General features: G+C 42.1%; 1 protein-coding gene and 1 long non-coding RNA gene across 3 annotated transcripts; both read right to left on the bottom strand.

The window, feature by feature from the left end:
* Nucleotides 1-1,581: 1,581 nt before the first annotated feature.
* On the bottom strand, nt 1,582-5,385 carry LOC125468891. Of its 2 annotated transcripts, XR_007251252.1 has the most exons (7): nt 4,561-5,385; nt 4,239-4,333; nt 3,948-4,052; nt 3,696-3,777; nt 2,900-3,017; nt 1,926-1,986; nt 1,582-1,817 (listed from the first exon to the last, which is right to left on the bottom strand). It is a non-coding gene; the product is annotated as an uncharacterized LOC125468891 (long non-coding RNA). The 2 variants fall into 2 exon arrangements; XR_007251251.1 differs by lacking the exon at nt 4,561-5,385 and having other exon boundaries at nt 4,239-4,457.
* Nucleotides 5,386-9,996: 4,611 nt separating this feature from the next.
* LOC103936395 lies at nt 9,997-12,387 on the bottom strand. The gene is made up of 4 exons (XM_048565234.1): nt 12,315-12,387; nt 12,069-12,129; nt 10,478-11,379; nt 9,997-10,367 (listed from the first exon to the last, which is right to left on the bottom strand). Exons 1-4 carry the CDS (start codon nt 12,385-12,387, stop codon nt 9,997-9,999), a joined length of 1,407 nt encoding a protein of 468 aa, XP_048421191.1.
* Between the last annotated feature and the right edge of the window lie 84 nt (nt 12,388-12,471).

Genomic DNA, 12,471 nt, shown 5'->3' with positions numbered 1-12,471 from the left:
AATTCCTCATTTTTCTCGATGTGGGATTTATCATCTCAACTGAATTTTGTATTCGTAAAACTTTGATTCATTTGGTTACTGACATGTTATCTATCAATATTATCAACAACTTGTTAACATTATATTGAAAATCCGACTTTCTTTTTAGGAAACTTTAACAAAAAGCTCCCAATACTGTTCATTTTAAGGAAAAACCACATTTTTACACTAAAAAATCAATTCTAGTACTATTCAGTTTACCCTTTATTTTATTCTTATTGTTAAAACTCAAAATTTTCAAGTATTTTTCATTAGTTTTCCTATTTTATTTTTTAAATACATAACAATTCCATATCTTTGGAATTAGAAAATGACCAAAACCCAAAATGGCATAGTCAAAAGGGAAATTACGTGCTCATCATATATTTTTGTTATACTTTTCAACTGCGGGTCAATCACAAAGAAGATGGACATGTGGCGGGGAGAGAGCTCAAGATTATTCCTTTTACAAACTAACAACTTACAAGATACAAAAGGGTATTTTCAGTTACGTACAACGTCAAAATTCAAGTAAAAAAATTGTGATCTTTTTATGGTCAATTGTTATTTTGGTAATAAAAAAACTCGTTGAGAGTCGATATATTAACCAGGAAGTCCAGAGGGGATAAGAGAAAACTCATTCCACGCAATCAATAGTGACCGTGCAAGTGGTTCATGATGTTTGGTATATCAGACAAAATTAATCTTGAGGGCCAAAGGGTTACCTACTTTGCAGTCAATATTTAAGCTGCACAAAATTAATTAAAAGATGAGAAATATCAGAGGGTTTTATGTGTGGTTCTCGTTGTGGCAAACCAAACAAGGATCTTGGTTTTAAAGTCTAATGGATTCCCATGGGGGCAAATGTCAAGAGGCATGGGCCATATGGTGTGGACTGCTAATAATTTTGAAGAAAATGTATGAATATCCTTTCCCGGAACTTTCAATGTCCTTGAATTTAATCGCTGGGGCTGGTGGTTGAAATTAAAGAAAACTAACCATCAACTGAGCTTTATGCATGTCGATCAAGGTTCCTTACCATGCATTAAGCGACTAAATATATGCATGTATGTATACAAGAAAAACCTAGCAGTAATGCATGGGATGGACCGTCACCACCTAATGGATCATACTTATCAACAAACCTATCACATATATATGTTATTGCATTGTAAGGATCTAAACACCATGGTTGAAATTAACAGTTGAGAAGCTAGTTATTTGGGAATTCTTTTCCAATCCAATTTGTATGGACGTTCTCTTATCTTGACGTTAATGTCTAGTTTTCATCTTAACCGACAAAGTTTTAATGTTTTTCCCTTTGACAGGCAATTAGCATTCATTTCTTGCATAGGTTTTAGAGTTTTAACTCCCGGACTTTAGGTTTTACTAGCAGGACTGTCCGCGCTTTGCGGGTTTTCAAATCATGAATAATATTCATAGAAAATTTAACTGAAAATGCTACAGCGATATAATCGCATTCTTAAATGTAACAATTTAGAGAACGCATGTTTTACATGAGTAACGCTCACAAAACCACACATTTACACAATTATCTCCAAATGAAAGAAAAAGCAAGAGATATGTGAATTGATCCATAAAATACGTAGTTTAATTTACATCGCTACTCATTAAGTCGACATCAAATAGAAGCTTCACATCACAATAATTAACCACAATCCTCTGTTTTTGTAAGTGCAAAATGAAAAACGGAATCAAATATTAAACCCAATATCTTCACAGCACAATGTTCAACCCAAAATCTTCACATTAGCTCAAGAACTATATTGTTTCCAGAGCTTTCCAATTTCCCAGCACGGAACGACAAACATAAAAGCATTAAAATAGCTCTAAATTAACACAATAGGATGAACTACAAAACGATAGAGGAAAGATTAAGAGTTTACCCTCACAAAATCAAAGCTCACCAAAATGCTTACCCTAACCAGATAATCGTAGAGAATAAATCTGCATCAACATGTAAATCATAGAAAAAAAAATTAAAATTTATAAATACCATCATTTCACTACTAATTTGAATAAATCCAGAAACAATACATTGGAATAATCTTTTAGGTCTTCCAATATTAATAGGTTAGAAATTCAGAAGATAAAACACCACAATTCATTGAATTCAAAGTTGAACAATTCATTAAATTCAGAGCTTACCCACTGTAACATCAAATGATAGAAGCAAGACTTGTGTTAAAAGTCATGTGATGTGTGCATTTACAGACACCAAGATTTTACATGCCCAAGAAAGGGAACCACTCCATTAAAAAGAGAGGAACTACTGATACTGCAGGTACATTAACCAGACCACTAATTTTAAATGACAGCATATGCTCGAGTAAGCGAAAGACTAAAAGACGAAAAGAAGAGGGTTATATACCCGTTTCAATGTCATTGTCAGGGGCCTCTTAAACCTGGTTCCAGAATGAGGATAGTCCAACACTCTCGTAGTGACTAATACTTATTGTGACCTTCACTCAGTTTGTGAATTAGAAACTTGAAATACACCAAAAATTATATTAATAGCCATTCCCCTAATTTTAACTACTAACAGCGTAAAGAATTGGAAATTACAATTAAGACCAATGTTTTCCCCCTTTTTTTTCATTGCCATAAAAGGCAGAAAAACAAAGGCTTCTAAAACTCAAACCAACCGTCTCATTTCTTCCCAAAAATAAACACATTTTAATCCAACATTCATAAATGCGTGGTCAAACAGGGGAGAAAATTATGTTAATTTGGGCTTCAAATTTACAAACATAACTGTTTACAATAAGCATATATAACATGATTTGGTCTGCAGTGCTTTCACCAATAGTTATAAAAAACAAAGATTCTAAAGATATGCATGCAATAGAATGACTATTACCTCCAAGTAAGCAATTGCATGGTTGCAATCTAAGTTGCACACATCATGTTCAATCTGATAGCTTCAGTATAGCACTTGACAACATTATTTCAGGCTTTTCCTTAAATGAAGTATTTCCCTGGGAAAAGATTAGCAAACATAGAAATTGAAACAATACACATAAGTACATTGGTATCCCATTTCTTTGCTAATAGAAAATGAAATTAAGGGGATGAAGAGACCTAATTTCAACTTTTTGAAGGAGAACACCACACTTCATTCATATCAAAGAACATCATGATTCCAATTTCAATTTTGAACATAATAAATCACATAGCATTCATATATTACTTCAACTTCTTTCAAATTTACTTTTGTATTTAAAGATTGTATATTTTAATGAGTCTAAATTGACTATATATAAATTATACCTTTTTATATTTAAATAATAATGTACATTGTATAATTACAGTTATAGTCCATGAATACAATTAGAGGCCTTTGAATTCTTTGAAAGAGAAGATTTACACGGAAAAGCAACTGCAAATATACAGAATGAGGGAATTTGAGTTTTGTAGTCCATCTACTCAGCAATTTCTTAATATAGATACAACTGAGCAGTGGGAGAGCTTTAGCTAATACTATTCAATTCCACAGGTAATTATAAAAAAATAATCACATAATTTCTCACAATAAAAATCAATGTGACTAAAAACAAATGATATGTATCAACTTTGATGATTTGCCTTATTTTCCCTCTCCTTCCCAGCAACCAAACAGGGGCAAAAATTACCAAAAACTGAAAAGATTGAAGCACCTGAGCAAGTTGGAATGCCTGGGTTGCCATATACACTTGGTGTAAAAAAAATATGGGTGGGCATTTTCAGAGCACCTAAACCCTTCATCCACAAACGTATGTAAAAAATCATACAAAATAATATTTTGAATGCATTAATCCGTAGAAACAAATAAGCTAAAATCAAACTTCTCTATCAGAAAGTAAAGACACGATCCAAAAATCCATTAACATAAAAAAGATGTCAATGTCCATTAGCAGCAAGTTTCTCACCTGGAAGACAAATCTCGTTTTCATTCCTTGAACTGATAGAAGACCTTTCATACGATATATGTCTTCACTTCGTTTCAACAACAGTGTACCAAGCCATATGTTAGCCTGAAAAAATAAAAACGAAATCAGTAGCCTTTGTCAAGTTTTCTTTCATACATGCCTGGACAAAGACTCTGGATGCAACTGGCCCTCAAATGTGTACTTGTCTCATTCAAAGGCAACAGGTCCACATGGAAGACACAGAAGAAATTATCAAATATATTGCAAAATACGACAAAACAGAGATCCTACCTTTTCAAGTTCTAAGTTCCCTTCACAAACTATGCTGACAGAAGAAACACCAGGATCATGAACATGATCATGGGTGTGGTGATCCTCATGATGGTCTGCACATCAGTTTCAAATGTGTGAATATCAGTTCATAAATCAAATCACAATTATAGTGGAAGATCAGAACTCTTAAAGCAAATCAAAATATTATCCAATCAAAAACCAAACTAAAGCAAATCACATACGTAACAGAAGCCGAACACAAATCCCACATTTCACAACCAAATCATCATATTAGTTCGAAACATTATATTCTAAGAACTAAAAATAATAATAACAGTACCTTAAACCGAATCTTGAGGTGAGAACCTCTTGCTTTGCAACCTGCAACAAACCATAGAAATTAAAACCCACGAATCCACAATCAGATAAAAACAATTTTCCAAGAAAAACAAAACCAAGATTGGTATACAAAAGAGCATTAGATCTATAACCTGGAAAACAAAAAGGAAAAAAAAAAAAAAAAAAGCCATACAAAAAACCCCCAAAAAAAAAAAAAAAAAAAAAAGAACCGACCTTAAGACAGAGAACAAACAGGCAGACATAGAGATGAATGTGCAAAATGAGAGAAAAGCAAACTAATAAGGGAAATTAATATCTCTGATGATTCCCCCAAAATCTGACCTAACACACTAAAAAATTCGAAAATAATCCACTTATCTTTCGAAATCACTTATCTTTCTAAGCTGATAGAAAAAAAAAAAAAAAAAAAAATTTAAAAAGCACTTATCTTTCGAAATCCAGGCATGCAGCGGTAGATCCGGATAACCCGTATGGTTTTCTCTGACCATCCCCACTCTCCCACTTCTGAAATCCATGACTCATACCTCTCCCCTTCGCTCTCTTTCCATCATCATCTCTCTCTCTCTCTCTCTCTCTCTCTCTTTCTTCCGCTCTCTGTCAGAGTCTCCATCCCCCCCAAACCCTCATTCAAGGACAGCAAATGAAACTGTACACAACAACCCTCGAATTCAGTCAAAACCGAGAAGACAAAACCCACTTTCCCAGTTTTGAAATCCATCACCCATACCTCTCCCCTGCGCTGTCTTCCCATCGGCATCTCTCTCTCTTTCTCTCTCTCTCTCTCTCTCTCTCTGTTTCTTTCGCTCTCTGTCAGAGCCTCAATTCCCCGAAACCATCAATGAAGGGCAGCAAATGCAACCCTACACAGCAACCCCAAAATTTAGCCAAAACCGACAGGACAAAATTGCCCTTCCAACCTAGTCCACATATAATGGGTTTTCTTGCAAATAAGGTGAAATAAAGGGGTAATTCGTCCTAAACCCTCCGGAAAAAATTACCCTTCTCAGTTCAAATAAATATCCTTCAAACCCAGCCCAAATCTCATGGTTTTATTGTAAATAAGATGAAATCAAGAGGCAAACAATTGACTGTAGCCGAATAAACAGTCAATTGCTCCTCAATTTTTTTTTTTTTTTGAAAACAAGAACCATATCATTAAATAAAAGGCCTACAGAGAGGCAAACATAATAACAATACCAAGCAGTGCCAAGGGATAAACCACAACGACCCCTCCACCAAGTAGAGGCGTCACCCCCAGCACCACCATAACCCCATTAATGAGGGCAAGGTAATCCGTCATTGTTCAATACATAGACCAACGAAGATGGGGGCCTAACGACCCAAACGACATCACTCATCTCCGAAAAACCAATCGATGCAATCTTGTGAGCCACGCCATTAGCAGACCGTGGCACCCAAGACCATCGGCAATCAATGAATTCCCCTCCCCCCAACTGTTTAACCCGAGCCAGCACTGGGTATGCCTCCCAACTACCCATAGACAGCGAGCTAGAAAGACATTTAATCGCATCCAAAGAGTCTGATTCCAGAATTACATACCTTACACCCAACTCTGCACCTAGCATGCACCCGTGCAACAACGCAGAAGCCTCCGCTGCTGCAGCAGAAGGAGCAGTAATAGGATGCCGCGCAGCAGCCACGAATTTACTCTCCATGTCCCTCACAATCAATCCAACAAAACCCATCTTTGATGCCTTGGACCAGCTAGCATCCACATTAATCTTCACAAAAGGGTAGGCCGGAGCACACCATCTCGTAACCTGCAAGTTCCTCCTGCCGTCGCCCCTTCCTCTATCCCCAGCCTTTGCCTTTGCACCACAAAACGAGCTCACCGCCGCAGAGACAGCAGCCAGGACCTTTAAGGGGTTAATGGGCACCCCTTTGAAAACAAAATCACAGCGAGCCTTCCATATGCACCAACAGGTAAACACAATATAAGATTGTCTCCACATTATATCTCCAGAGTTGCATAAATTCGGAGAGAAAACCCCCTGAATCCAGTCCGACCAAGAAGGGAGAGAAAGACGATCCACTTTATAACCCAACGCCCCTCCAAACCAAATTGGCTCAACCCAAGAGCAGGAAAGGAAAATGTGCTCAATGGTTTCATCATGGCAGCAGCAAATAGGACAAGTAGAGGTTTGAGAGGACCTCCGTCGGAACAGTGCATCCCGAGTAGGAAGACAATTGTGAACAGTAAGCCACAAGAAATGCCGCAACTTGGGGGGCACCTCCAGCTTCCAAATCCTCTTCCAAAACGCTTTGGGAACCCCACGAACAGAAGGCCGATGCAAATCCCTTCTCGCCAGCGATCTTCCTTGCAGCCATCTGTATCCCGACTTGACCGAATAAGAACCGTTCTTACTCATATCCCAGATAAGCCTATCGTTACAACTTAAATCCCCAAGAGGCGTCTCCTCAATAGCCTGCATAGCCTCCCCCGATATGAAAGGCTGTAAAAAGCTAATATTCCACCGCCCCGACTCCGGACAGATAAGTGCACTGACCCTTAAACTGGGAGTAACCGTAACCTGGCCAACCGGCACCGGGTGTCCAAGGGGCAAGGATGGAAGCCACCTATCCTGCCACACCCGCACCTCCTGACCACCCAAAATCTGCCAATGGGAGCCCTCCCTAATCAAGTCCTTGCCACAGATGAGGCTGCTCCACGCCCAAGAGGCCCGCCCACCCTTCTTCGCATCCCAGATTGAGTTATGTGGAAAATACCGAGCCTTAATCACCTTAGCCCACAACGAATCCGGTTCCGTGATTAAACGCCAACACTGTTTAGCAAGCAGAGCATCATTAAATTCCTGAAAATTTCTGAAGCCTAAACCACCCATGTCTTTGGGCAAACCCAAAACCTCCTTTGAAACCCAGTGAATCTTGTGGGCTCCCTCCTTGCATCCCCACCAAAACCCAGCCACCAACGCATCCAATTCCTTACAAACAGCGGCTGGGAATTTGAAAATGCACATTGGGTATGCCGGGATAGCTTGGATAACAGCCTTAATTAAAACCTCTTTACCGGCACGGGAAAGAGTATTTTGTTTCCACCCTTGTAGCTTTTCCATTACTCTTCCTTTCACATAAGCAAGACCACGCTTTTTCGACCGACCCCATATGGCAGGGACCCCCAAATATGTTCCCGGATTGATTACTACCGTCATACCAAGGGCGTTCCCCATCTGATCAGCATTCACCTTCGGAACATTAGCCCCAAAATATACACTGGATTTCTCCAAATTTACCTTCTGCCCCGACGCCACACAAAAATTGTCCAGCAGATGTCTCAAATTCCGGCAGTTTTTCATATCAGCCCGCAAAAACAGAAGGGTATCATCTGCAAAGAAAAGGTGAGAAATCACGGGTCCGGATCCACCTATCTTAACACCCTCCAACCTACCTTGGTCAACCGCACCCTGAATCAGTTTGGATAGAACTTCCCCCACCAAAATAAATAAATAAGGAGAAAGAGGATCCCCCTGACGGAGACCCCGCGAGGGAACAAAAGACTTTCCAGCCTGCCCATTTAGGAGAACAGCGAACTTCACAGACGAAACACAACCACTAATTATCGATCTCCAGCTACTGCAAAAACCCATTCTTTCCATTACCGCATCCAAAAAATCCCATTCAACCCTATCATACGCCTTCTGCATATCAAGTTTAATCCCCATTTCCAATCTATTCCGAGCTTTCCTTCCCTTCAGATAATGAAACATCTCATGGGCTATGCCAATACAATCCTGAATTTGTCTACCCGCCACAAAAGCATTATGAGAAGGAGAGATGATTTTAGGTAATAATACCTTCAACCGGTTAGCAAGAATCTTTGACAGAATTTTGTACGAGTAGTTGCACAGGCTAATCGGCCTGAATTGCGACACAACTTCCGGATTCGGGACTTTGGGAATCAGCACCACATGAGTCTGATTTATCAAACTCGAACCCGCAGCATCCTGAATCAAATCTCTAACCAAAGCAGAAACACCCTCCCTCACAATCTCCCAGTATGTCTGATAAAAGATCCCCTGGAAACCATCGGGGCCAGGAGCCTTTAGCCCTCCCATATTCCCAGCCGCCACCTTTATCTCCTCCTCCGTGACTGGTGCAATTAGCGCCTCATTCATTTCTGGCGAGACCGAGGGATTAATGCAATCTAGCAGCGACCCCCAGTTACGATCCCCTGCCGAGCTAAAAACTGAAGTGAAGTGATTATCCACCAATTGGCGCACCTGAGACAGACTCTCCACCCAGCTCCCATTCTCATCCCTAAGCTTCACTATCTTATTTCTCCTCCGCCTCTGAAGGGTTGAAGAGTGAAAAAACTGAGTGTTAGCATCCCCCTCCCTCAACCATTTTACCCTCGATCGCTGGCACCAATAACTCTCCTCTTGGAGTCTTAACTCATCAATCCGCCGAGATATCTCCCTTATCTCATCATAGTTTGGACCCCAGTCCCGCTGGAGCAAATCTAACTGGGAAAGAAGATCATGGATCCTGCTACCTCGCCCCATAAACTTAGTGCGATTCCACCTGCTTAAACGATAACGACAATCGTTTAAAGATCTCACCCACCTATTCACAGGGCTGCCAATATGCCGCCGATCCCAGCACTTTTCCACCAAATTCTTACGCTCTTCCTCCGAGACCCAATACGCCTCAAACCTGAACATCTTCCTTCCTTTCTGCCCTTCAATATTAGAATTAAGAATAACTGGGCAGTGGTCCGATGCTAAAACCGTTTCATGCATAACTTGAGAGTTCGGCCAGAGTTGCTGCCACTTCTCATTCGCCATGACCCTGTCTAATCTCTCCTCCACCCAATCCCCTTTTCTCAGCCCTCTCCACGTAAAAGCCGGCCCATTGAACCCCAAGTCCATCAACTGAGAGGAACACAGAAACTCTTCTAAGAACCTTGGCCTGTTGTACAAAACCTCAACTCCTCCAGACTTCTCATGATCCCACAGGAATTCGTTGAAGTCCCCGCCACAAATCCAAGGAATGTCCGTGGGGGTAAAGTGGTTAACCATCCATTCCCAAAACAGATTTTTCTCAACTCTATACGGCGTTCCGTACACACCCGTAATCCGACTCCAATGTGTTTGCCCTTTAATTCTCATCACAGCATCAATAATATGCTTGGACGAAAAGATAATATTAACCTCCAGATTGTCCTCCCACCACAAGCTCAATCCTCCAGAACTTCCAACTGGCGAAACATCAAAGCCATGAACATAACCCAATCTCCTCCTCACCCCTAGAATTCTATGATCTTTCATCTTAGTCTCCGATAAAAAGATCATAGAGGGTCTCTTTTTGCGAATAAGCCCATGGAGAGCCCTGACTGTCGTGTCCGACCCTAGCCCACGACAGTTCCAGAAGATATAACTCATGGCTGGCCTGCGGCTGTTGAAGGCCAGCCGCCACCGCCCCGAGCCCACTTGCCCGCCTTCCGTGTCACCATCCTACCTTTATCAAAGTCCGACCCCCCTTCCATTACATCCCGTCTTCCAGTATTCTCACTTATTTCTTCCTTATTCTCCTCCGCCGTACGGTTCGCGCTTTCCATCGTTAGCCCTCCATCCTTGCTGTTTAACCTCCTTCCTATCTCTGCCGCCCTACCTTGGAAGTTCTCCTCCGTAACCGGGCCCTTGAGTTTCTTCTGTGGAGCTTGAGTTAGCACCAAATCTTGTGCTTCCCCACTTCTTTTGCTGCCCCAGAGTGGGTCATCACCCTGGGCGGACAGAGTGTCATTGCCCCCTGTACATCGCCCGATTGTCCTTCACCCACTGTTTTTATGCTTTCCATTTCAGAGCAGGAAGACGAATCCTCTCCCTCCACCCGCATTCTTCTACGCCATTTTTTTTGACCTGTGCCACGACTCTTAGATGCTCCCCCAATCTCAATGGTTTGATTACGCTCCATTCTTTGTAAGTTTGACATCCGTAATCTACCTTGATTCTGTGCAGACGTGAAGCCCGGTCCGCGCACCGCCCTGGCCTGCCGGCGTTCCCCCCTGCCCACACACTCCACTCTCGTTGGTATCACCACCTCTCTTATCGGCGGCGCCTTAATCCACTCGCCATACGCCACCTCCCCTTCTCCAGACATCTCAGCGGAGCATTCTGTATTTATATGCCCAATCCGTCCACACTTGTAGCAGAAATCTTGAAGCCGTTCATACCGAAATTTCACCCAGGTTTCCTTATTTGACTCCCTTCGAATCCAGCATCCCTTAAATAATGGCTTCTCCGTATCAACTAAGATTCTTACTCGTACAAATCCACGAGCGTGTCCGGGATCCTCCATGGCTATAAATTCCCCAGCCTCTTTGATTACACGCTGAACGTTCTCAACAGAGGCTAAGCCCAGTGGAATTCCCCTTATTTGAGTCCAAAATGGAACAGCATTCAACTCCAGCTCCTCTAATGCGAGCTCCGGAGGCCATTTCACGATCGAGAACACCTTCTTCATCACTGCCCAGGGGACCTGCTCAATGATCTTTGAAGCCACATTTTCATCTTTGACCGAAATAATAAAGACATTCTCCCTTACCCATTTTATTTCCACCTCACCCAACTCTTTCCAAGCCGCTCTAAGAATATTCCTGACTCCCCATTTGTTCACTGGTTTCTGCGTAAAGACTTTCCCAACCAATTTAACTCCCTGCTCCATAGTTGATAACTCCAGTGTTTGGTTCAGTTGAACCACCAGTTCATCCACCCCACTAGTCGCCATCACTCTGTAAACACCGCTGCCCCACTCGCCCAGCCTGAGACGTAGAGAAACCTTTACTTTCTGTAAACAACCTCAGACCACACTTATAAGCCACCCAGTGTACCAGCTGATTTCTTTCTTCAACTCGGCCAATTAGTCAACACATCGTTAGTATCCTCATAACTGCAACCAATCGACCAAACTTAATGCTGGTACACCACTCCTCCCAATCGAATCGGAGTTATCACCCCCGCTATAATCACCCCAGCAATCCCCACCACCCTCGATACGGAAATTGTCAAAATATGAAACCCCACCCCTTTCCACCCACAGACCCAGCCCCCGCAACCCAGACTGACAGACTTTATAACCCCCAACCCAATCACAGCGCCCACCCCAGCACCCCCCGAAGAGAGAGTCACCCTAAATTGATAAACCCCAACCCACCCCAGTCCCCCTCGATGAGATAATCACCCTAAAATTGAGAAGCCCCACCCCCTTACCGTCACCCTAAACCCTTACAGCACCCCCTACTACCTACCAGAATGATAGAAGCCCACCGCCCCATATAAGAATCACCACAGCTGAAGCCCCAAACCGCACCGATCCCACAACTCCAAATTGACAGAAGCAAACCCCCCAATCAGATCAGCGCAACATCCCCTGCAGCCCTCGTGGGGTAGATCGACCTAGGTTGAAAAGCCCCAATCCCATTCCGTCACCCTAGGCCCTATCTCCACCAACCTTCCTGCTTCCAGAGACTCAGTTGCCCTCCACCCAGTAGATCCAAGCCCAAGAGCTTGACCTGAAAAACACATAACACAGATCGAACACTAACCTGTAACCACACGCACAGAGGCGGAACTCACGAAGGTCACCCCAGGAGAGAAAGTTTTGGGTTGTTGAGGGAGTTGAAGGCGTCAGAAGGTTGGTCAATGAATTAAAGACAGGAACTGAAATGTGTTCAAGGTTTCTCGATCAGACTCTCACCAAGAAGAGAAATACGCTCACAGAGGAGGGCTCTCACGGCGGAGAGAAAGCTCTCACAGAGGAGAGAAAACATTGCTCCTCAATTTTAGAATAGGTAATTTCTCATCATTTCAACCCTCAAAGTTCGTTGAAATAGCCTATATATAAAGTTAAAACT

The sequence above is a fragment of a genome, unplaced genomic scaffold (assembly GCF_019419815.1).
Source record: "Pyrus x bretschneideri cultivar Hongxiangsu unplaced genomic scaffold, Pyrus_bretschneideri_v1 Contig4, whole genome shotgun sequence".
Taxonomy (NCBI): domain Eukaryota; kingdom Viridiplantae; phylum Streptophyta; class Magnoliopsida; order Rosales; family Rosaceae; genus Pyrus; species Pyrus x bretschneideri.
Note: the sequence above shows the minus strand (reverse complement) of the source record. Positions and strands in the feature narration are given on the sequence as shown.